The 24,740-nt window shown below is 31.8% G+C and overlaps 3 protein-coding genes across 5 annotated transcripts; 2 read left to right on the forward strand and 1 right to left on the reverse strand.

Annotated features, from left to right (window-relative positions):
* Positions 1-348: 348 nt before the first annotated feature.
* Positions 349-3,643, reverse strand: LOC101215705 (probable xyloglucan endotransglucosylase/hydrolase protein 23). The gene is made up of 3 exons (XM_004149047.3): positions 3,287-3,643; positions 1,668-1,861; positions 349-823 (listed from the first exon to the last, which is right to left on the reverse strand). The coding sequence occupies exons 1-3, from the start codon at positions 3,551-3,553 to the stop codon at positions 430-432; spliced, it is 855 nt and encodes a 284-aa protein (XP_004149095.1). The 5' UTR covers positions 3,554-3,643; the 3' UTR covers positions 349-429.
* Positions 3,644-11,422: 7,779 nt separating this feature from the next.
* On the forward strand, positions 11,423-16,527 carry LOC101210384 (UBX domain-containing protein 1). Of its 3 annotated transcripts, none has more exons than XM_011650611.2 (10): positions 11,423-11,602; positions 11,973-12,068; positions 13,103-13,179; positions 13,411-13,490; positions 13,672-13,732; positions 14,139-14,206; positions 14,307-14,388; positions 15,058-15,237; positions 15,586-15,705; positions 16,157-16,527. In XM_011650611.2, the coding sequence occupies exons 2-10, from the start codon at positions 11,975-11,977 to the stop codon at positions 16,334-16,336; spliced, it is 942 nt and encodes a 313-aa protein (XP_011648913.1). In that variant the 5' UTR covers positions 11,423-11,602; positions 11,973-11,974; the 3' UTR covers positions 16,337-16,527. The 3 variants fall into 3 exon arrangements, with proteins under 3 accessions (XP_011648913.1, XP_011648914.1, XP_004149073.1); XM_011650612.2 differs by lacking the exon at positions 11,423-11,602 and adding an exon at positions 11,609-11,746; XM_004149025.3 differs by lacking the exon at positions 11,423-11,602 and having other exon boundaries at positions 11,618-12,068.
* Positions 16,528-17,265: 738 nt separating this feature from the next.
* On the forward strand, positions 17,266-24,312 carry LOC101210133 (FGGY carbohydrate kinase domain-containing protein). The gene is made up of 15 exons (XM_004149024.3): positions 17,266-17,600; positions 18,738-18,817; positions 19,114-19,231; positions 19,366-19,544; positions 20,298-20,380; positions 20,468-20,652; positions 21,070-21,131; positions 21,443-21,551; positions 21,630-21,749; positions 22,094-22,213; positions 22,357-22,477; positions 22,583-22,739; positions 23,420-23,492; positions 23,633-23,760; positions 23,940-24,312. The coding sequence occupies exons 1-15, from the start codon at positions 17,417-17,419 to the stop codon at positions 24,060-24,062; spliced, it is 1,842 nt and encodes a 613-aa protein (XP_004149072.1). The 5' UTR covers positions 17,266-17,416; the 3' UTR covers positions 24,063-24,312.
* The last annotated feature ends 428 nt before the right edge of the window (positions 24,313-24,740 follow it).

The raw sequence follows: 24,740 nt of genomic DNA on the forward strand, positions 1-24,740 counted from the left end.
CTTTTAGTCTACTTCCAATTCTTTGTGGATCATGATCAATTTCGAAGTCTTGGAGAGTTCAAGCAAGTTTTTATCTTCCAAATCTTTATTTTAGGATTAGATGGAAATATGATAATTATATTCAAAATATCAATGTACATAGCAACATTTTTAAAAGTTGCAAATATAGCAAAATCTGTCAAAGTCTATCCCTGATGGAATATATTATAAATATTGTTCCATCTAGATTGATCATACGAGTCTCTTTATTGACGATAGAAGATTATCATTGATAGGCTTTGCTATATTTATAACTTCTTTTTTTTTAAATGATACCCTATAGTTTTGCAATTGTGTTGGTAGAGGATGTACAACCAAATTAAATCAAACATTATTGATTAACTCAAGGCTTAAAGCCTACTAATTATTCATATTCAACAAATTAAAACATCAAACACTACACTCGGGGGGAAGGCCATGAGAGAACCTCTTAGAATCAGTGCAATAATTGTAAACCATGTAGTTTCTTTGTACCCACTTAAGCCTTTGCCTGCCGGCTGAGTCCAACTGTTGGGACAGCCAAGAATCGTTTTTCGACGAGCCATTGCCGCAAGAGGAGGAGCCCAAGGTGGACCAAATGCAGGCTTGATCGGCGTTGAAGTTTCGGTAGGCGGCAGTGAAAGGAGCCTGAGTCCAATCGGTCTTCACTCGGCCTCCTCTTGTCGCCCAATCGTCGGCGTTCCATAGACTTGATTGAAGCCTCATTGGGTGGCTTTTGGGGAATGGAATGCCTTTGGATTCTTTGTTCTTGAACTCACGTATGGGAGTCCCATCTACGTAGAATCTACAAAGGAAAAAGGCGAAGGAGAATGTTATTGATATAATTACATTTATTGTAGCCATGTTAGTTTAGGCTTTTAGGTTTAGATCGTTTAGGATCAAAATTCGATTGAAGTAATGGATCGATTTGGTAAAACATGCATGATTTAAGTTCTTATTTAGATTATAATAAACATAATTTTAAAAAATGGGGATGAAAAGTTAATTTTGTTAAAGTGATGATACAATTAAATTTAATTGTTCAATTAGTAATTTAAAAAAGTTTATTCTTATAATATTACATTATAACCTTTGAACTTTGAATATTATATATTATTTTGAACATTTTCTTCAACATGGTTTATATTGATTTGACAAACATTAAACTACATTTATTCAAATGTTAACCTAAATATATTTTTAATAAAAAACTTAAGGTAGCTAGAAGAGATCATTAGCAAACACACTCTAGTTTTCTAGGGTTTCTTAACCAAGGTTGACACACTCTTAATCAATACCCTCGTCAAATCCTAAAGTCAAAAGTAACATCACACTCATTCGAAAAGGAGTACAAAATGAGTTTGCAGAAGAGCTCAAAGTCATACACATGCCTAGTCTATGAAGTCTATATAGGCACACTCAATTCCCACAAAAAAAAAAAAAAAATTTAAGAAGATGAACTCAAATAAGTACTATCTTGAGAGGTAGTGAAAGAATGAGATCCACATCTACCTTAAATTACTCGTCGTAAGTACTTTACTAACAATTAATTTTAATTAACAGGTAATCTACATTACCTAATATTAAATTTCAAAAGTAGAAAAATGAAAACAAAATCGGAATCATAAGGAGTGGAAGGTTAACTTTACATGATAGTTTGGGGATTCCATAGAAAGGAATAAGTGTGAAAATCAGCAGTTGGATCAAACCAAAGGTAAAATTGTTGCTCTCTATCACCTTTGCCTTGAGTGAAGATGTTTGTATGAACAATGTATGGGTCACCACTAAGGTTTCCCAAAAATTCAAAGTCTATCTCATCCCATCTTGACTCATCAGAACGTAACTGCAATTAATGACATACAAATTAATACTTTTAAATTGCTCAAAATTCAAATGTAGTTTACCTCTTTTAGTTTAACCTAATCAGTAAAATTACATCTATGATATGGAAAAAGTCATAATTTAGTCTCAAAACTAACACATGTATACACACAAACGTACCTTTTAGCTTATAACTATAAATTGATGATCTTTAGACTTTATCAAGCGTAGAATTTTGTTGCTGTCATTATCTTTTAATATTTTTGTATCTATACAAGTCATCTCTACTATTAATGATAATGGATGATATATGTAAATTCAATGTAACAAGTCGTCCTTTTTTTCTTTTTTTTTTGTGAATGAACTTTAAAATAGTTGACAAAAAATCTAATGGACTTTGGTACCTTAAATCCACTTTAATTTTTCAGCCAAAATATTGACTTTATTCGACTTTACTCAAAGGTATATTTTCAAAGCAAAATGGGTTTTTTTAGGTGGAAATTATTGTGAACTATTAGACTTTTATAACATTTTATTATAAATTTCTAACGATCTGCTACATCTCTACACATAAATAAAATATATAACTCTCTACCAATGGCATAGATGTGTAGTAAACTTTTTAATCAAAATGGAGTGTTTGCATATAATTGAATAATAATGATGCAATTTAAACATGGGTCTAACAAAACCTGATTTTTATATTATTATCAAAACAAAACAGAAAACTTAATCTATTAAATGTGTGGTTTCTCTAAGAACATTTTGTTTTGTTTCCTTAGGAGTTTTCACTGTACAAATGATTTCAAATGAATTTGGTTGTGTGAAACTTCAATCCTACGGTATGATTTATAGAATATGATTACAAATATATTCCTTATTTGTTTGTGTATCATTTTTTTTTTTTTGAAAAAGATATGATGATGGATAGGAAAGCATGGGGAGAGCAGAGCCAACAAGGTTGCCACCACCCAAGCACCCTTATTATTTATTTGTATATTAAAAGATAATAGTTTTTATGTGTGAGATGGGACAAATTTGAATCTCTCTAAACTTAAAAACACCCGATCATACAAACCATAAATATATATATTTAATTGAACAGTGTTTGATGTTTTCCAATGAAAAATTGAGAGTGAAAGATTTGAACTCGAAACTTCTTGGTTCTTGGGTACACAATATGTTGACGAACTATGTTCGTGTTAGGATCCAAGATAATAGTTTGTTTTTGTAAGATTTTACCAAAAAAAATTTGTAGAAGGGTTTGCCAAGTATAGCTCAACTTGTGAAGAAATTATTAAAACGAAGAAAAAAAATCATTAAATCATGAAACTTAAAATAATTTCAAAACTTTCATGGTTTAACCTATAGCTTTGAAAATTCATCCATATATGGGTTACTAAAAGACAGTCATATTATGATTGTTTCATTGAACTAAAGAGCTTACATAATACGCGGTGACAGTCCCAGCAGAGTTTCCATGGACGAGTTTAATCTGCATGTTGATTTTCCCAAACAAATATTGGTTCCTTGATTGGAAGCCGGAGCCGGAGCCTTTATCAAGCGACAGTGTCAATGTGTTACCGGCATCGAGAAGCTTTGCCCGATCGCCACCCCATGTTATCTCCAAGTCCTTGTTCAAATCACCGGCACTGCCAAACCCCAATAAACAAACTAACAAAACTACTGAATACAAAGGCAGAGCTCGGGCCATCTGCGGCGGCAGGTTTAATTTGTTCTTTTTTTCTTGTTTTGGTTATGATGGGAAAAGAATGGTATGGAGAAGAAAATATTTATAAAGAAAGTAATGAGAAGTGTTTTGACGTGAAGGATAAGTGCTTCTATCTAAAGTGGTTTAGAAGAGAGATCGAATTTGGTTCGTTTGATGAAACTAAAAGTATGATCCATCATGAATCGGCATGGTAAAAAGGATGCAAAAGAAGAAGAAAAAAAATAATGTAATACTTTTCATTTCGTCTTTTTAAAACGCTTAATTTGGTATCCAATTCATCAAGATTTTTATATTAAATATTTGGTTTTCATGGTAGCCTTAATGTTCATTAATTAATCTACAAGAATCAAAAGAACTATAGTTTAATATTTTTCTTTTGGATATAGAAATGAGCGTGGAGGTATTTTATTTGTTTCATTCAGAACAGAACAAGGAAAATAATGTACTAAAACAAATCAGATTGATTTTCTAATAAAATATATATAGAAAATATCACGTCGAAAACAAAAATGGCCACATTCATCGTGTGACGAAGTGACAAAAATGTTGCAAAGTTGCGACGTTATTTTAAAGGTTGCACAATGCCACTTTCACTCCCTTCATCGTGAACTGCAACATTTTTACATTTGTTGCAGTAAGCAACGAATGTATAATTGACAATTGTTAAAACTTATTGCATAAAATCTTTAGCAACTAGAATTCGCTGATATTTCATGGTGCGATTATTTTTTCGTCACTAACAAAATAGAAGCATTAGTGACATTTTTTTTCTTCACCTCTAAAGACTATTTTTTTTTTTTTGTAGTGCACTGTTTTCAAACATATAAACTAAATTGTAATCAAATTAAAAACTTCTCCGTTTTTTTTGTTTTTTCTTAATTTTGTTTAAAAGTTTTTGGGTACTTAAAAACAAAAATCATATATAATTTGTAACTGATTTGAAAATAAAAGTCTTACTTTTTTTCATTCTCAGTTTCCTTTGTAATTTAAAGAACATATTTTTTGTTTTGAAAACAAAAAAAAAATGTTCACTTTTAGAAAATTAAAAATAAAAATCCAAAAGCATGAAATGAAAGGGTTACCAAATGATTTTAAGAGATTGAAACTATAATTTTTTTAAAAAAACTTATATTTAATATCTAACCCAAAAAAACAATTTGGTGGAAAAATAAATAATGAATTATTGACGAAATTATGTCAATACCATAGGTAAGCAGTTTTGTTATATATATATATAAAAAAGCTTAGGGAAGTTTGTTGGGAACTATGAAGAGAGAAGAAAAAGAAGTTGCAAAATATTGCTTAGTGTGAATGAATTCATGACTCGTAAGCAAGAAAATGTATTACAAATTTAGTTCAATTTATGTCAAATAAGTAACACACGATTTTAGATTAATAATTGAAAATTTAAGATTTATTTCATACACAAAATTATAATTAAGCTCCAAAATTTTAAAACTTAAGGTTTTTGCAACCGTTTGAATGTGTTTGGGAGGGTGATATGAATGAACCAATATCGTATTTGAATAAGAGAAATTTTGAAGACATGAAAGTAATGTTAAGAAAGACTTTAAAAAATTAAAAGTTACTACTTATACCAATAAGATACACCTTCATTTTCATTAGCTCGATTGTAAGAACTGTGTGTTTAGCTCCAAAAAATTATACGTTGAATGACCTCCTGAGAATTTTCCTACAAAACATGTTAAAAATACTCATATACATGGAACGTTTATTTAGTATAACAGCTTCGAGACAGAGTAATTGAATATTTGACCCCTAGAAATGAAGGTTACGCTAATACCACTGGATCAATTTCATTTTGACCTCTAGAAATGGATAACAAATATTATATACCTTCGACTTACTATGAAGTAAGGAAGAAAATAACATTCTAAATGTTAGAGCTTGTGATAATAACATTTGGGATAGGAGATTTTAGAGCTTTTGATTTTCTTATAAAAAAAATATATAAATGTTACTCAAACAAATATTAGTATATATATATATATATATATATTTTTTTTTTTTCAAATACTAAAACTTTGAATCTCTAGTTTATATATTTGCAAGGGGTTATGTTGCTTAGGATTGGGTAGGAATTTCATGTTTAATGTCATAAAAGTACAATGGTGCTAAAAGTATAATACAATAAATTAATTAAGCTTACTTGCCTCTCCTAAAGCTACAGTGGCCTATTATATAAGGTTCGTTTATTAATCTATTTATGATCTTTTTTAGGTTTTGTTAGATCAAGCCATTTGATAAAAGAAATCTCCATGGAGTTCGGTCGTGCTCATCCTCAGCCCATGTGAAGGCCAAGGAGCTCGGAATATGCTTTGGCCCATGCACTCTTCTTTGTTTGGATGTAATTTTAGTATTTTCTCTCTTACTATCTCTCATTATCTATTGATATATGCAATTTTGTGATAGAAGTATTATTTAAGGTAACTAAAGCAAAAGAAGGTTTTTGTTGTTGTTTGTGTGCCCACCATATCTAGTAGACTAGTCTTCTAATATTGTTGCATTAAAGGCAAAAGAGAGACCCATAAGTCAAGTGCCATCCTTCTTACGCCACCAAAACCTAACAACCTTGCCTTACCTTTCCCCAAATTTCAAGAATTTGTTACATAGATTCTCTAACTTCCCCCAACTTTCTTCTTTGTATTGGAAAGCTAATATCTCGTTTGATTTTATTATAATAACTATTTTTAATAACACGTGAACGGAGATTTTAACTTAAAAACTTCTCAATCCTAATGTACCTTGACTAGATGAACTATATGTTTGGCTTGATGATATCTTAAAGGATTGTGTGTTTAAACTAGAACCGTGTTTCAGGCAAACCAGTGTCTTCTCAATTTAACTTTTCGAGTATTTAAAATTGAAAATAATTTATTTTTTAAAAATAAACATTCTAAATTTGAATGTGATTTTTTTCTTCTACTCTTCCTCTTTTTATTGTTTTTTTTTTTTTTATAATACTTATCATTCTTGTGGAAGTGAAATTTAGGACGATATTCATAACCCTTTAAATCTTTAATATAAAATCAAGCCAAAGTTTAGAATAAAATCAGACCAAAGAAAAATTATTGAAAATTTGTGAGTACTTAGTCTTTTAGCTTTGATATTAAAATTCAAACCACGATCCTATATATGATTTTGAGATTTTTTTAAGGAAAAATATCCATCTAAATCCTAATTTTCAAGTTTCTACCAATTTAAACTCTAAATTAATAATCGTAACAATAATTTAAATTCTTAACTTTAGAATTTGGATCAATTTAAACCCCAAACTAAATAATCGTATCGATTTAGACCATAAAACTTTTATAAGTGAATCAGTTTAAACATTAAACTTACCAGATTGTGTCAACTTGAACTCTTTTATAATGTTTTATTTGGATAAACGTATGAAAGTTGAGGTATAAATCGATACATTTAAGAAAGTTTATGATTTAAATTAGCAGTACAACCATATTGATTTAGTGTTTAAATTATTACAACTTCAAAGTTTAGGGTTTAAATTGATACAATTATTAGTTTATGGTCATACTGCCTAATATTAGTGCAAGGGTATAAGATGATATTTTTTCTTTTTCTATTTACTTAAACGATTTAAGTATTATTTTATTGAAAAAAAAAAGACATTAAAGAAAGGGTTATAAGAAGGTCATACAAGACTATTGTGTATAGTGTAATTACAAAAAAGTCTTCAAAATCATAAAGGAACATGAAACCTCCCTAAGGATGATTGGTACCAAATATCAGTAGTCTTCTCTCCACGATGTATTGAGTATATGTTAGAACCACGTTGGTATTCCTTTTGTGAATGATTTTGAAATTTTTCGAATTACATTTTTATGTTCTAAAACAGTTTTGAAACATCCTTGTGAAATTAAAAAAAAATAATTAAATATGATGTTATTGGTCATTTTCATACTAAACAAGATTGATTTTGATTATTGATATTAAAATGATTAAAAGCATACTTTCGAAACGAAATTACAATGAAAACTGACAAAGCTAAGTGGTTTTAAGGAACCTTGCAAAATCATTACCAACACTCATGTCTTAATTATGTAAGAAAAAAAAGAAATTGATGTGTACAAAAATCATACTTACTAGAGTAAAAATCTAAGAAATTAAATTGATATTTTAAAAAATTTATTAAAAAGATGTTTACAAGTGATTTTGAAACTATTTCAAAAGAATCTTTCTTTTGCTATACTAGCTGATGAATACAATGAAATAAAAAACAGCACAAAGGAGTTTAGAATTCAGTTTTCAAACATAAGTATGCATTTGTACAATAGATAAACTAGAAATAATATACATATGTTTTAACTTAATGAACAAAATGGGTAATTAAACATCACATTTTCAACAAAGATAATATATGATTTATGGTCATATATATATATATATATATATATATATATTTAAGACATATGAATGTGAGAAAGTGTCAAGGTGACACAAAATCATTAAGTGTCAAGGAAACAATGGTGAGTGTAGTTTACAATTCTTAAACAATTATGAGAAGGACAAAATCATTAAAAAGTCTTTAAAAAATTAAACATGAGACAAGTAGAGGTGAAATGATGGAAAACATTAATACTTTTATGTAAGACATGAGTATATATATATATATATATCAAGAATGCTTCTGTCAAAAGGCTTTAGTTTAAAGGATGAAATAGAATAGGAATGTCTATACCCACTCTTAAACTCAATATGAATAATCTTTATCCAACTTAGTATTGTTCACGTTCATCCTTTTGCCCTAAATATAATCGTCACAGTCTAAGAGTTTTATTTAGTTCAAACTCCACAATATATCTCGACCTATATCTCATGCAACGACCCCACTTTTTATACTAAGTTGAGGTCATTACTACTAAAATAAATAAAGGTCTTTTTGTCAAAAACAAAAGAAGACACTAAATTTTCAATGGAAAACTTCAAATACTCATTTAAATCATAAATAAAATATGTAGAGATAAAATCCTAGTTCATACCCTATTTACTTTTAAAGAAAAATAACATAAAAATACTTAGTTTGATAAATTTAATAAAAATACTAAAAGTCAAAACACTGTAAACATAAAGCGGAAGCATCATAAACTTTTCACCTATGACCAGTCACAATCAGCTTTTCTTTACCTTATCTTTGCCTGAAAAATTAAACATAAAAAATTATGAGTATAAACATATACTCAGTAAGAGACTCACTACTAGTCTCACTTTCCATTAAGATTATGTGAGGAAGTACCAGAAACTATCGTGTGCCCAATGGAACACATGCAATCAATGATGATCCCGAAGGAACACTCTCATGTATTGTTGACCCGAATGAACACCTATGATATCTATCGGGTTGTAAGTGATCATGTCAAATCACTCAAAAAGTTATAAAAGTTATCATGACAGACTAGTGGTTCCGTCAAGTACACATAGTCATAAAAAAAAAGTGGTGATCTCGAGGAACACCCATATGTGTACAACCTTAATAGACAAAGTTTACAGAACACTCATTCATAGCATGTAGCATATCATAAACATCATAGACATGACATGACTATTAATCATAACGTCCTTAATCATCGTAAACATATCTGTCATTCATCATCATCGTAATATCAGTCGTCATCATAACATAATTTAAGTCATCATTACCATAACATTAGTCGTCACCATCATCATCATCGTATTATGCATTTTAGCTACCCTCAATGCATAACTATAAATACATGTAAGCTCTTAAAACTTAATTCGAAGATCTAGTAGTAGAATATCTTACCTAGATTAGCTAAAAAATATTCTTTTGCTGACAGTAAAAACTTCAATTAATTCAATCCTAATCATAAAAGAAAATTTTTATATCTTAATTAATAAAATTAATAATTGGCTTTCATCCAAAAATTATCTCAAATTAACTTACTCAAAGTTGAGATTGAAACCAATTCAACTTTGATGAAAAAAAAAATCATCATTTAAATATTCAAGATTTGCCAAATGGATTTTCAAAGACATGCATTCAACACGAAGAACATTTTTTTTTTCTCTCTCTTTTCAATTTAAGCATTTGAATGCTATTTATAGACCAAAATAATAATAATATTTACCATTATCATTTTCTACTTCTTTATTATTATTATTATTCTCTCACCTAAATATATAATAAACATATATATTTATTTAAACTATTATTCTTACTCTTAATTAAATCCATCATCTTTTCTTCGTACAATCAAATCAACATTCTCCTCCTTAATTATTTTATTTTTCAACAATTATATTTTATCATATAATTAACTTTATTTTTCTAACTAAATAAAATTTACATTCTCTTTCATCAAATAAATCTCTCCTCAAATCAACTTAATTTTTTTTTTTTGCGAACATCAAATTTTTTCTCTATTTATTAAATCTCATCAAATCCAATCAATTTTATTGTTTTACCAAAATAGTAAAATAATTATATTTTTTCAAAATATAATTGTTTTCTTATTATTTTCTCTTTTTTTTTATCTTTGTCTTCTCTACAAAATACAATATTTTTTCTTAAATAATTATATTTTAAAAATATAATTATCTTTTCCATTTCCATAATAATCATTATATATATATATATGTATCCACACACATATACAATTATCGAATCTCTCAAATTTTCATTCCTTAAATTTAATAAATAAACACACCAAATTTTCAGTTTCCACGACCAAATAATTTCCACAACTTTACATAAATTACTTCATAACATACAATTAAATCAAGTTATCAACAATCACCACAAATTCAAATCCTTTGATTAATTAAATACTCATCCAACCAACATCTAATTAATTCCAATATCCACGTAATCAAACAAAGTTAAGATGATAATGTCAAAATCCTCCTGTCCGAAGGAGACCTTCTCACCGAGTATTTTAAAACTAATAACATCCTCTCATTCATTCTCAACCTCTCCCAACAAAATGTAATAGCACAAAAGTCCATTGAAAACCAACTTAACGTCTAAAAGATGTCCAAACTTGGTTTTCCTAAACATATACATCTGTGTAGGTGTTAACTTAATTTAATGTCCGAGACAATTTTCACTAAGTGTGAACAACACGTTAAGTTTGCAAGGAAGAAGTCTGCACTGCGGATTTTGGTGACATAAGGCATCTACCAAATAGAAAACACACACAACACAATAAAATGAGTAATATGTCTTAAAATTTAAGGCAGTCTCGAGCCAATCTCGATCGAGAATAACATAAATTAGCAATTCTACTTGGACAATTTTACACTAGGATGCCATGAGATTAGAGTTTTATATGCATTATGTGATGTATATCAAGTTGATCTCAAGCGAAATCTAAACCAGAAACCTCACATAATGCATATGAAACACAAAAAATCTCAAAACTCATTTAACAAAATCTCGAGGCAATTTCATCAATCTCGACCAAGATTCATCATCTACACGGTACAAATCGACGAAATTGTTGAAATTCATCAAACCAAACCAATGCATTAACTTAAAAACCAGATACAAAACCAACTCCAACAACAAACCAACATTTATATCTCATTTGCCGGCTCATATTTCCCAAATAATTCTAAACTTAAAACAAAGGCATAAGCTATCAAATTATTCAAAATTAATTAAATCTACGGATTAAGCTTGATATACACAACCTAAGGTTGATCAATCTTAAGAGCAAATACGTTCAAACTCGATCAAAATGAGAAATTTGTTTGACGAAAGTGAATATCAAACGTTTGGGGATAAATAATGGGTTTTTTTTTATTAATTTGAACATATCTTTTGTTTTGGAGTATTATTCTTTTCTTCACAAGAAGGAGCCGAAAAGTTATAAATGAGAAGAGAATGTGAATGTGAAAGAAAGGGCGGCAAACCAACACCTTTTGTATTGGGGACTAACCATTTGCTGAAACGAGCAAGGGATCTTCAATGGCTTCCTGTAGTGAAACTCCCTTGGTTTATCATGTACCTCTCCGGAACTTCCTAGAAAGGTGAAACACCATCTTCCTTTTCTTTTTCACTCTTCTTCATACTCAATTTTTCAAATCGTCCGGCACCATTCTCCAACTAAAAGAACCCACCCTCCTTGAAATCCTCTGTCCTGTGCTTCAATTTCTTGTTCTGCATTCCATAAAGTTTGATTTTTTTAACATTGGTTATTTGGTTTTCTTATAATCTCAAAACCCCTTTTCTAGATTTGATATTATATTGCGAAATTTGTTACCATTTCTTTTGCCTTTTGTGTAGAATTGTAAAGTATCGAACTTGAATTTCTGGATGTTAGGTTCATTTATAATTTTTTTTTAGGAGAAGTTATGGTTTGGTAATTTGTTGTTAATCTAAATTTGAAATCTCTTATAGGAATGACTTTCGTAGAGGTAAAGCAGAAGCTCATGAGCGAGGTTGAAGCTCTAGGATTCCCAAGGGCTCGAGTCGTTCGAGCACTTCATAGTACTGGTGAGGATGATTGACTGACACTTATTGCCTGAGAATATCAATGTATAATAACGCTATGATTTGTTTTGTGACAAAATATTTTGGTTTTTCGAACGGATGATCCAAAATGAAATGTTCCACCTTTTAAAACTCTGTTTTTTTACCATTTACTTATGTCATATCAATGTGAGACGGCTAAAACTGGTCATTGTGCATGCTGATTAGGATCTTGCTCACTTGTTCCTCTTGCTTCTTTGGGTTTTGGTTTTCGGCTCATTACTCTCTCTATTTTCTCTCACTCTCCCTCTTGTGAGTTCTCAGACTCGTTGATCTCGTTTCTCTTGCTCCTTTGGGTTTGGATATTTTGCTCCTCAACCTCCTGATCTCTTATTCTTGCTCATGCTCTTTACTCTATAGTAGCAGGAACCCCATACACACAGTAAAGTCGTATTGGTAATTGTTAGGACAGCAAACCCTCGAATATCTCCACAATGGTATGATATTGTCCACTTTGGGTATACACCCTCATGGCTTTGCTTTTGGTATCATCCCAAATGGCCTCATACCAATGGAGATAGTTGTCTCACTTATATATCCAAAAACTCCGTACACACTTACAATAAAATCGTTTTGGCAATTTCCACGGATAATGATGCAAGCAAAAGGTTAAAAAACTTCAGTTATAAAAAGTGTGGAATATCTTAGTTTGGACCCAAATTTTGTGTCGAGTACAATTATCTCAAAATATCTGATTCATATTGATTAATGTACACATCTCTTTGTTTCTTTTTCCAGTCCTACTTCTTCAGTTGTAGGAACCGTTTCACTCTTTTCATTTTTTGAATGAGTGTGAATGGTAAATAAACATTCGAGAATGAAAAACAACTCTTCATTTAATTTTTCAATACAAATGTACATCTAAAGATTGATGAAAGTGGACTGAGATCCCCTCATCTACAACATCGCCTATTCCATCTTTCACTACAATTTAGAGTTAGAATAATTGAATTATCTACTGTTTTTCATTCTCAAAAACTTATTTCTTTGTTCTTCAGGCAACGTCAGCTCAGAAGCTGCAGTTCATTGGCTCATTGATCATGAGAATGATCCCGATATCGATCAAATGCCCCCGGTAAATTCAATATTTATAAAGCACTCTTCATTACATTCCATTTATTTAGTTAGATCTCTAGATAATTGCATGTATTTGTTATGGTCAAATATCATTGCAATTAAGTATCAATGTCAAACTCTTGTAAACTAGCTCTAAAAGACTATAAATCAGGGTTTTTGCTATTAAAAGTGGTGGATAGAGTGAATTTGAGTTTCACACTGATAAACATAACTAAGGAATTCCATGCAGGTAGCAGTTAACATTGATATTGAATCTCCTGAACCATTTCATATCACAGAGGAAATGAGAAGAAAAGCTAAGGAACTAAGGTATTGTATCAGATTTTGTTTATTGTGAAAGACTTGAATGCTTTACACTTTTTTTTTCACAATAAAAAAATAAAGTTAATCACTATGCCATTTTATTTTACTCTAGAGCCATCTTAAACTTGGAGTTGTTTAGTCCAAATGTGTCTTAATATTAAATTTTTGTTGATTTTCCTATCTTTAGGGATCAAGTAGGGAAAGAGAAGGAAAGAGAAGAACAAAAGTTTGAAAGACAAAGGGAAAAGGTACCGTGTTCGAATCATTGGTTTGTCAATCTTATTCTGTTTAACTAGTTGAAGTTTATTTTGTTTAAATGAAGTAAATTAGCAAGGGTTACATATCAATGAAACTGGTAGATGAAGTAAATTGAGCATTGACAATGCAATTGCCAAAAATTTACCATTTATATGTGTAATAGTAGATGCTATACTATGTATCTTGCCATCGTGTTGCTAATCACTTCACCATTTGGGGACTAGTTTTGTAGTAGTGGGTAAAAAAATTTAAGCATATACCACTTGGTATACCCTCCAATCTCCAATCATGAGTATATATTTTGATTTTGGTTTCATATGTTGGATTGGATCTGATGCTATCTGTAAACTTAACTTTATGTTAATTTTCATGATCTAATGCTTACAATTTTTAAAGGATAGAATCCGTTCCAGTAAAGAACTACAAGAAGCAAAAAGAATTGCTGAAGAAATTGAAAGGAAACGGTATGTCTTCTTTATCAATCCCTTTTTTGGTTTTCTTCTATGTCACTGAAAGCATTTTTGCTTTCTGTCTGAAGTGAAATATGTTTTCTTCTTTGCTCAGCAATATTAATTCTAGGCAAGTTGAGAAAGAGGAGGAGAAAAGAGCAAGGGAAAAAGTTGTACAAAAAATTGAACAAGATAAGGTTTGCTTTCTCCACCATTTTATTTAGTTTTGTATTAACCAATAATGTACTTTATCTGAGTGAGATACATTTTGACGGTTCTTTCATTTTCATGATTTATAGCTAAGCATCCCTGAAGTTTTAATTTTGTATCTAATTAGTCCTTGAATTTTATGAAGTGTCCAAAAGCCTGCTAAACTTTTGATGTTTCAATTTTGTGTCTATTAGGTCCTTGACCTATTCAGCAATTTTTAAAATTCAGAAATCTATTAACCACATAATTGAAAGTTTAACAATCTACTATATGCAAAATTCAATTTTATGTGTAATAGATTCGTTAATGGTAAATCCTAGATAAACATCACTGAGGCATTAGCATATATTTTATAACCACAGCTAGAGCATATACCTGTTGACACAGAAGGTTATAAATTTATTGCTTCTTTGAGCTAAGAGAACTGCATTTATGGGTAAAATTGAAAATACAAAATGGTTAAAGAACGGCACAAACTAAAACCAAGCAGAAGATCCTCGAAAAGAAAGAAAAAATAAGCCTGGTGCAAAGAAGCTTATTAACAATAAACATGGGCTTACTGTTTTCTTTTTCTTTTTTCCCTTTTTGGATATTGAGTTATGACAAATTGTTTCCTGTCTATATCCTTCCATTATAGAATTCTTCACATTTGGCAGATAGAAAGAAAGAGGTTCGGTGGAATTCCCTCTGAAAGGTCTGAAAGCCTTGCTACAAAAGCGACCGCAGCCAGAGCAGGGGAAAAGGATGAACTTAGATCACAGTCACTGCCAGCAACTTCAGTCAGTAAAGCAGTCTCTATGAGAGAATGTTTAAGGTCTCTTAGGCACCATCATAAGGTATTGATATCTATGGAAAATGTATGGGTCATATTTTGATGAAGCATTCTTTTTAAGTTTGTCCATGATTACTACAAAATATCACAACTGTAGGTCCACCATTCCTTCAAAAAATCCCTTTTGGCTGCCTGATAAATTTTCTTGTTCTTTTTCCTATGAGCAATGATAGACCATATGAAAATGGAAATCCAAGAAAAAATTTCTTTCTTTAGGAGAATTTGTTATACTTGTTCAGTTTTTTTTGTGTCGCATCTCACACATGAACTGATTTTCCTTTCCTAGAAGTATATTGCTAGATTAGTATACTTTCATTTCTTACTCCTAATTGTTCTATTTTCTGGGTTCAAGGATGATTCTGACAAAGTGAGAAATGCCTACCAAACTCTCTTCATCTATGTCAGAAATGTAGCCAAAAATCCTGATGAGGAAAGGTTTAGGAAGATTCGACTCAGTAATCCTCTGTTCCAGGTAAACTTTTTAATCCAGTATGTTGATTATATTACAAACCTCATGGTTACAACAGCATGTAATGTAAATCTTTACGAAGTTAATATATTACTCACAAGTCACAAATGAGGTCCAAAATTTTCTTGTAGTTTGAGCACTTAATGTAAAATTAGTCTTCATAAGCATTAAGCTCATTCAAATTTATAGGTTAATATTAAGAGACAGGAAAGCAAGAACTGATCAGTCACACAATCACGTTTTGTTTGCTCATTTTTCCTGTCCCATGTATTTTCATTCTTCATTGCAATTTGAGCTTATGAGATCCAACTAAATCTTCATTTGAAGATTAGGCTTTAGGAAGTGCAGCCGCTGTTGGAATTAATATCACCCTTTTCTTTCACATCTATCAATCTTAAAAGTTAATTTCCAAACAAGATTATATTTATCTGTTATTGTTTCTGTACTTCAACAGGAGAGAGTTGGGAGTTTGAAAGGAGGGATTGAGTTTCTCGAGCTTTGCGGCTTTCGAAAAGAAGGAGAGTTTCTGTATCTTCCCCGTGATAAAATCGACTTGGAGGCTTTAAACACTGCTGGATCATTGTTGAATTCTGCATTGACAAATCCCTTTTTTGGTGTTCTACAATCAGTTTGAGCTTATCACTAGGTAAAGCCAGTTCATTGCTTTTAACCAAAACCAACAAGAGATGGCACATAACCTTCATGCTTTGGGATTGGAATTTGTATTTAAGAATATAATTGAATTACTATCATATAATGATTGTATAGTAACAGATTATGATTTGAACACATAAAATGAAGCATTTTAGCTGAATTTGTTTCTTACATTACCTGATACTATTATCTTCAACTTTCAACTTTGATATTGTTTGTATTAGTATTTAGTTCAGACTAAAATCTAGGTAGCCACATTACATTTTTCACATTTGATAATCAAATTAGTCACTACCCTTTTGTTCAAATTTCAAACTTTGGTCACATTAAATTTTGATAACCATTAACTTCAACTAGAAACTTCGAGTAAAATTTTAAAAAATTCAAATCCATATAAAACTATAGCATTTTCAAGTTGATTGATTATTTTCAATAAAAATTCAAAAAAGAAAATTCTCCAAGAAAGAACTCAATCTTTACAAATTCTATTTGAGATGGTGAATGAAACGGTGAAGCTTAAACGAGAACGGAGAAGTCATCCTCAATCCCATCCCTTGAACATCTCTACACAAAATTATATCATTACATACCTAACTATTTGCATTAAGTTAAATTAATATTCCAATTGTACGATATAAATGTCAATGTGAGTATTGTTCATCTCTAGAGATTAGGGGTTCGATTCATTCCTCTTTCGTACTAAAAAAAGAATTTATTTTAATAGAATATTGAATAGGGGAAAATGAAAATGTGTATTAAACACAAAATTAAACTAAAACAAATTTTAGAATTTGAGGGAGGTTTATATAAAATTTGAAAAGTTGAGGGGGGTGATAATGTGTTGAAGTTGAGCTGAGTTCATAACCGAACTTGAGCCATACCGTTTGGATTTGATTGGATTGATGGAATTAGAAATTTAGAACAATGACTCACCAACACATAATCAATGCCCTAATCTTACATCAACAGGATTGATTCCTCATGATTTATTCAATAATTAGTAGATGAAAACACAAAAATCCAGATTACATATACGACAAATCCACGACTTATAGCAAAAATGTCAGCCAAGAGAAATTCCTGGTCCGAGACTGCTCCATTGCTCGGTCAGCAGCACCGCTTCCAATCGCTTCCTGCTCGCCTCCCTTCCTCCAACATCGGAATGGCTTCTCCAACCGATTCTGTTCCTCCCCCTCGACCCGTCTTCCTCGGCGTCGACGTTGGCACTGGCAGTGCTCGTGCAGGTTTCTCAATTTCCTTGCTTCTTCTCTTTATTTCATTTACCATTCGATATTGTTTTCATTTGATTCTATTGCGTTTCTGGGTTTGAATTGGGATGCGTTGGAAATCTGTGTTGTATTGTATGCGTTTTTGCACTTAAGGATCAATTGATTGTCTAGTTATGTTCTATGTACATAGAATTGTAAAGGGTGTTTGACAATGGGTGAAAGTTTTATACTTATTTAGGTGATCGATGGTGGTAGACAAGAAGAAAAAAATACTTTAGTTTGACAATTATATGTCTGACATTTGTTGAACACGATCAAACACTTGTTGGAACAATAAATGCATTGGATACTTGTTGTACAGACACTGCTTTGAGTAATTTTTTAGAGAAATGCATCAAACTCTTTTTTTAAGCATATTAATGTACTTTACCTAGTGATTTTGAATAAATCTTGTGAGTGAAATGCACCAAACTCCTTTTTTAAGCATATAATTGCATTAACCTATTGACTTTAAATTTTCTTGTATAACAATGATAAAATACTTTTTTAAAGTATAATTTAATAAACGTGTCCTTGTCCTGTTTATGTCCTAGATGTTTAGAAAATGATGTCAATGTGTGTTGTGCCATATCCATATCCGTGCTTCTTAGGTTAGCAGCCAAAGGAATTGTTGATTGGAACTTTGTTAGCCAAGTTAGGGTGGGAGAGAGTGTGTGTTATAAGTAGCGAAGTTAGTTTTGGGCCAGATGTGTTGTCCATTTACTCCATTGTTAGCTTGGTTGGGACTTGATTGGATGCTTCTCAACCGTTGAAAAGTACTTGAAAATACATTGTTGGCTTGTTTTGACAGCCTATGATTAACTAGTAGTTAGCTTCAAGTGTTGCTAGGTAGTAGGCATATGAGATAGGTAGTTGTTTGTTTGCTAGCTAAATTGAGGGGGAAGAGAGTGTATTACAAATAAAGGTGATTAAGGAATTTGGATATATAGTAGGTTTTGTGATTAGTTTGCGGCAGAGGTAAGTGTCTTGAATGCTTTATGTGCATTGTGTTTTCAATAACAGTAAATACTGAAGTCCATGCTGTCCAAATTCTGGTTCCTTAGATTTACTGCTTTGACTATTAAAATTTATTGTTGTGGACTTCTCTTTTAGGGATCTTTGATGAGACTGGGAAGCTTTTGGGTTCTTCTAGCAGCCCAATACAAATTTGGAAAGATGGAAACTGTATCGAGGTAATATCCGTACTGAGTTGTTCTCAATTGGTACCAGGTGGATCAGAAATAAAAATTGCATTATATGTTGCCAACATGAACCCATAAGGCAATAATGTGACTCAATTTGTCTAGCCATTGTCAAAAAGTGAGTAACAACTTTGTAGAAATCTTAGAGTTGTATTGCAAGTTTCAAAATTTTGTGACAGCTTGCTTCTGGCCATATAGCAATAACAATAACAGTCAATAGTACAACTGCTCACCCAAGAGTATGTCGGGCTTTCATGATTGTTTATGAGCTTTCTGTTTCAAACCAGCAATCCTCGACAGATATCTGGCATGCAGTCTGTGCTGCAGTGAAATCAGCATGCTCCAAGGCGAATGTCTCAGGGGAGGAAGTGAAGGGTCTTGGATTTACTGCTACCTGCTCTCTTGGTCTGTATGCTATTAGTTGGTTATTTTATCTTGCTTTATTAATGACTGACTGACTCACAAGATAACTATTCCTTCTTTAATTGGCATTTGATGGCAGCCTTTACAAAGTTTCATTTTAAATGGTTTGTTTGCAGTTGCAGTTGATGCTGATGGTTCACCAGTTACAGTATCTTGGAGTGGTGACTCAAGAAGAAATGTAATAGTGTGGATGGATCATAGAGCTGTAGAGCAGGCTGAAAGGATCAATTCTTTCAATTCACCAGTACTACAATACTGTGGTGGATCTCTTTCCCCTGAGATGCAGCCACCTAAGGTATTCAAATAGATGTTTGATCCCATTGTGTGCTAGACATATTTGTTTAAAAAGCGGAACCATTTTTCATTTATTTAGTGAAAAAATATATCTGAAATCTGTGCTCCTTGAGGTTTTAAAAAATGCTCCCCCATCTGTTGTGGTAATACTTAGGGTGTATAGTTACAGAAGTTGGAAAATGAAAATGGAAAGGAGTGATGAAACTTGGAATAGTTGCAAATATAGCAATTTGATTCAAAATAATGAAGTATAAAGCAGCACATTTTAAAAAATTACAAATATAGCAAAATTTGTCAAAATCTATTGATAGACCATGTAGAAAATATTGGTCTATCACTGATAAACCACAATAGTTTATCAACAGTAGAAATCTATCAGCAATAGAGGTCTATCATTGATAGATTTCGCTATATTTGCAATTTTTTAAAAATATTGCTACATAATAATTATTCTGAAAATTGCTACCCATTATAATTACTCACCAAACTTTGCTAAAATAAAACATTTATTCCCATGATCTATCTTCATCATTGTCTTCTTTTCTGTTTTGATAATTGAGAGGAAGTGCACAAAACACCCTTATTACAGATTCAGTTACTTTCTGCTTCTTTGTTTTCTTTTCCTTTTCCGTTTCCACTTTCCATTTTTCTGTTTTATCATCTGATCTTCGACTATTGAGATGAAGTGCATAATATGCCTTTTTCTACAGATTCACAGTCATGGAATATGCTATGATACAGATTATTTTTGCAGCTTCTCTGGGTTAAAGAAAATTTACCAGATACATGGTCGATGGTGTTCAGATGGATGGATTTGAGTGACTGGTTGTCTTATAGGTAAAGAGACAGCCAAATCTCTTGCTTTCGTTTAATCCCAACTCTCGATATCTTTCGTACTTTAAGGTCATTATCTGAATGTTCTAGGGCCACTGGTGATGACACACGCAGTCTATGCACCACCGTGTGCAAATGGACCTATCTTGGTCATGCACACATGTCACAGTACAATGAAAAGGATTCCCGAAATATGGAGGCTTGTGGATGGGATGATGATTTCTGGGAGGAAATTGGATTAAGAGATCTTATCGATGGTCATCATGCGAAAATAGGTGTGAATGAATTAGCTGAAAACATATTTTGGTTGAGTTTTTTTATTGATGAAACACTTAGAATTTCTAAATCATTTTGCACTGATTACGTTCTGAGTGCAGATTTATCCTTTCCATTGCTTGAACTATTATTCCCTCTCTACTCTTTAGTATCCATAAGAAAGAATTGAAACACTTTTTTTCTTGATTATTCTTTGTGTTGATCACTCTGTATATTATTTCCTTTCATAAGAAATGTAAGTTTCGCTCTTATAATTTACCTTTTGATTGCAAAGTTTCTCATGAAATGTGTATGTGGATGTAATTGTACTCAGTTACTCTATACTTTTTGTTTATTGTACCAATCCCATAAAACTGGTTTACTTGTTGCAACTCAGTAATTGATTGTACAAAGTTATTGATGTATAATGTCATTAGGAAGAAGTGTCGCATTCCCTGGTCACCCCTTGGGTTCTGGTCTGACTCCAGTAGCTGCGAAGGTAAGAAACATTGTCCTCAAAATTTGAACTTAGTTAGAATTTTGAAAGTTCCTCATTAGCGAACATTTATGTAATATGCAATATTGCATTGATAGTGTAGGGAAAGGAGAATTTGCTCTGGCTGCTAAACTGTTTAATAATAGGCTGGTTGTGACGTGAGATTAGTCGAGGTGTGTGTAAGCTGGTCCGGACACTCACGGATATAAGAAAAAATAGGAACAAAAATAAAAAAAACAAAAATAATAAAGTAAGAAATCAACTTCAAGGTCATTTTTAATTTGATTGAATTGTTTTTTCTTTGTGCTTATCAGGAACTGGGTTTGGTTGCTGGCATCCCTGTTGGTGTTTCACTGATTGATGCTCATGCAGGTGGAGTTGGGGTGTTGGAAAGTGTACCCGTGCAAGATTCTGATTCTGAAGGTTGTTGTTTGTCCTATATGTTTTCATCTTTTTTTCTTATTATATTTCATTCTTTCATATTGAAAATAACTTTTCTAGGTTTCAATAAGGAGATGATATTGAATCGTATGGCACTGGTTTGTGGAACATCTACCTGCCATATGGCTGTCTCAAGGGATAAGCTCTTTATTCCTGGTGTATGGGGACCGTTTTGGTCAGGTATGGTTGAGATTAATTCCAATATTTTCTGTCAAGTTCTTGATTATAAATAGTAGCATGGTGAGGAGGAAAGAGGCAGGTGGACTATGTTCTCAATGGGACAACGAAAATGCTTTTACCATCAAAATTTACATGGATTTGTTCTTTGCCAATTACTGGTATCATACAACAATTTGTTATTTTTCAGTCTTTGTTGGTTGCTGAGTTCAAATGTCGAATATTTAATATCTATTTCTTTCATAGCTCGGTAAAGAGGGAACAGTTTTATTGCAGTATTTCTTCTAATCGTGATTGCCATCTTTTCCATAAAACTCCTAAATTACATGAATTTTTTTAAATGTCAGCAATGGTACCTGAGTATTGGCTTACTGAAGGTGGTCAGAGTGCTACCGGTGCTCTACTTGATCACATAATTCAAAATCATGTTGCCTCTCCTCATCTTGCAAATCGTGCTGCTTCGCAAAGTATGACTCTTTTTGTTATTTGATTATACTGATGCCGTCTACTGTGATTAAAGCAGGGTATACATAAAAGTTAAATGATTGTGTCTAATCTGGAATTGTTCATCTTCTCTTTTGTCTTTTCTTTTTAAATTTTAATCTTTCAGAAATCTCTGTGTTTGATATCTTGAACAAGTTGTTGGAGAATTTGGTGGTTGATCTGAAGAGTCCATTTCTTGCTGCTTTGACTGAAGATATACACATACTTCCTGATTTTCATGGAAATAGGTGAATGAATGACTGAGACATTTTGCCGAGTAATTTTTCCAGGCGTTCTTTTTCTTCCTTTCCCTGCTAGAGATTATCAACGAACTTGATTGCATCATGGATTAGGTCTCCTATTTCGGATCCAAAAGCAAAAGGAGTGATCTATGGGCTAACACTTGACACAAGTGAGCAACAGCTTTCTATTTTGTACCTTGCCACCGTACAGGCTATTGCATATGGTACACGCCACATTGTGGAGCACTGCAATTCCCATGGGCACAAGGTATTGTGAACTGATACTTTTTTCCCTTGACAAATGGGACTGGATACTTGCCATTTGCCAATGTTATATTAGTTATTATGACAGGATTTTTAATATCACAAATGCATAGTACTATGTAATCCCACACGGCTTTATGTCCTCTCGTAATTTCATCCCATCATTGAAACTATTCATATGTTTCTCATAGAAAAAAGGTTTTTAATTGGTTGTGTAGATTACTTCTCTTCCATCTGACTTCCTTCAAATTTTGTATAATTTGAATGGCCTTTTAAATTATGTAGTTCTCTGCAACCTTACTTGAATGGGATCTGTTCTATAAGTTGTACAACTATGTTCTTGAGTTCTAAACAATGTGTGGTTCTCTACTTCCTCGTGTATTTTTCCACCGCTATTTTCTCTCTCTTAGTCTTTTCTCATCGAATGCTAGCACTTTCTGATGGATTGAAATAATTTAAAAAGAAGTTAAAAATAAGATAATTACAAAACTCAACCCAATCCTAACCCTCATTCTTCCTAGATGGTTTTTGTATTGTAGAATATCCTTACGCATATGTATTTGAAGTGGTTCTTGGGCAAATTTATACATATATCTCAGCTTTATGCCTTCTCAAATCCAATTTTGACTATTTATAGTTTACTTCAAGTATATCTTCTTACTTTTGTTTCTTCTCTTCCGACAGATTAACACTTTACTTGCATGTGGTGGCCTTGCAAAGAATTCATTGTTCATTCAAGAGCACGCCGATATTATTGGTTACCCTTCATTTCTCTATTATTATGATATTTTCATAGATTTTCTTCCGAAAGGCTAGAACTAAATCAAACCCTATCGTAGAAGGATTTTTTATGGCATTTGGATCTTACCCCCTGGCAATTTTGGTGATCAAGAGCAGGTTGTCCTATTATTTTACCTCGGGAAAGTGAGTCCGTACTCTTAGGTGCAGCAATTCTTGGAGCCGTGGCTGCTAGGAAGTATTCTACTCTGCAAGATGCCATGAAAGCCCTGAATTCTGCTGGTCAAGTATGCATCAAATTGTTCTTTCTCCTTTTTTCTCATGATCTCATTCAGCTTAGTTTATTTTCTTTCATTCACAGAATAAGCAAGGAAAATAGTTGAATCCTGTTGAACATAGACCATTCAATATGTACTAAATGGAGTAGTGTCAAGTCAACCATTAAATTTTTTGCTGCATTTGGCAGGTGATTTATCCATCTACAGATCCAAAGGTGAAGTTATACCATGATGCTAAATACCAAATTTTCCGAGAGCTTTATGAACAACAGTTGTCTCACCGCTCAATAATGGCACGAGCTCTGTCATAGCCACTTTGCTCGCTACCGAATCACAATCATTTCCATCTTGTTACTCCATTCCTTTCTTTTCTTATCTTTTCCTTTTTGTGAAGCTCTCATTTGCTTCCCATCAATAGCTTCTAGCTTTACCTTTCTCAGGAGATGGCTGGACGGCATGGGAACTGAAATAAGGAAACATTTCCAAAGTTAACGATATCGATACTGTTTATAGATTGAACTAAGTCAAATAGACATCTTTCTCTCTCTTTCTCCACTGCTATGACAACTTTGTGTGCAGGAGGACTAAACTGGTTTACAAATAAGAATAGTGATCAAAATTTAGTAAAGTCAATCACAGGTACAGAACCGAGAAGTTAAGAAGTTGAAAGAAGATGATGCTTACTCATCACTCCTCTGTGTTTGGAAGAAATTTAAGGATCGATTGCATAATTTAACAACATAGGGGATAAACATTACTTGGTGGAGCAATCCAATATAAAGTTGGAAATTTTGCTCAAATGTTGTTTTTGTACCAAACTATTCATTTCACATATCACTACATAGTCTCATTTGAAAGCATCTTTTTTTAATTTGTAAGAATAACAAAAAATAATGGTAATAATAAAGCTGTTATTTACATTTTCAAAATTGTAAAAATAGCAAATTTAAAAATAAATGGCATATTTATCAAATTTACAATATTAAAAT

Source organism: Cucumis sativus, chromosome 2 (genome assembly GCF_000004075.3).
Source record: "Cucumis sativus cultivar 9930 chromosome 2, Cucumber_9930_V3, whole genome shotgun sequence".
In the NCBI taxonomy this organism is placed as follows: Eukaryota; Viridiplantae; Streptophyta; class Magnoliopsida; order Cucurbitales; family Cucurbitaceae; genus Cucumis; species Cucumis sativus.

Coding starts and splice junctions, on each gene's coding strand:
- LOC101215705 (XM_004149047.3), bottom strand. CDS start 3,553: ATGGCCCGAGCTCTGCCTTTGTATTCAGTAGTTTTGTTAGTTTGTTTA. Junction 1,862..3,286: donor GGACTGTCACCGCGTATTAT/GTAAGCTCTTTA, acceptor CATTAATTGCAG/TTACGTTCTGATGAGTCAAG. Junction 824..1,667: donor TGGAATCCCCAAACTATCAT/GTAAAGTTAACC, acceptor TTTCCTTTGTAG/ATTCTACGTAGATGGGACTC.
- LOC101210384 (XM_011650611.2), top strand. CDS start 11,975: ATGACTTTCGTAGAGGTAAAGCAGAAGCTCATGAGCGAGGTTGAAGCT. Junction 12,069..13,102: donor TCGAGCACTTCATAGTACTG/GTGAGGATGATT, acceptor TTTGTTCTTCAG/GCAACGTCAGCTCAGAAGCT. Junction 15,706..16,156: donor TCAGTAATCCTCTGTTCCAG/GTAAACTTTTTA, acceptor GTACTTCAACAG/GAGAGAGTTGGGAGTTTGAA.
- LOC101210133 (XM_004149024.3), top strand. CDS start 17,417: ATGTCAGCCAAGAGAAATTCCTGGTCCGAGACTGCTCCATTGCTCGGT. Junction 21,552..21,629: donor GCAAGATTCTGATTCTGAAG/GTTGTTGTTTGT, acceptor TAACTTTTCTAG/GTTTCAATAAGGAGATGATA. Junction 23,761..23,939: donor CCCTGAATTCTGCTGGTCAA/GTATGCATCAAA, acceptor TGCATTTGGCAG/GTGATTTATCCATCTACAGA.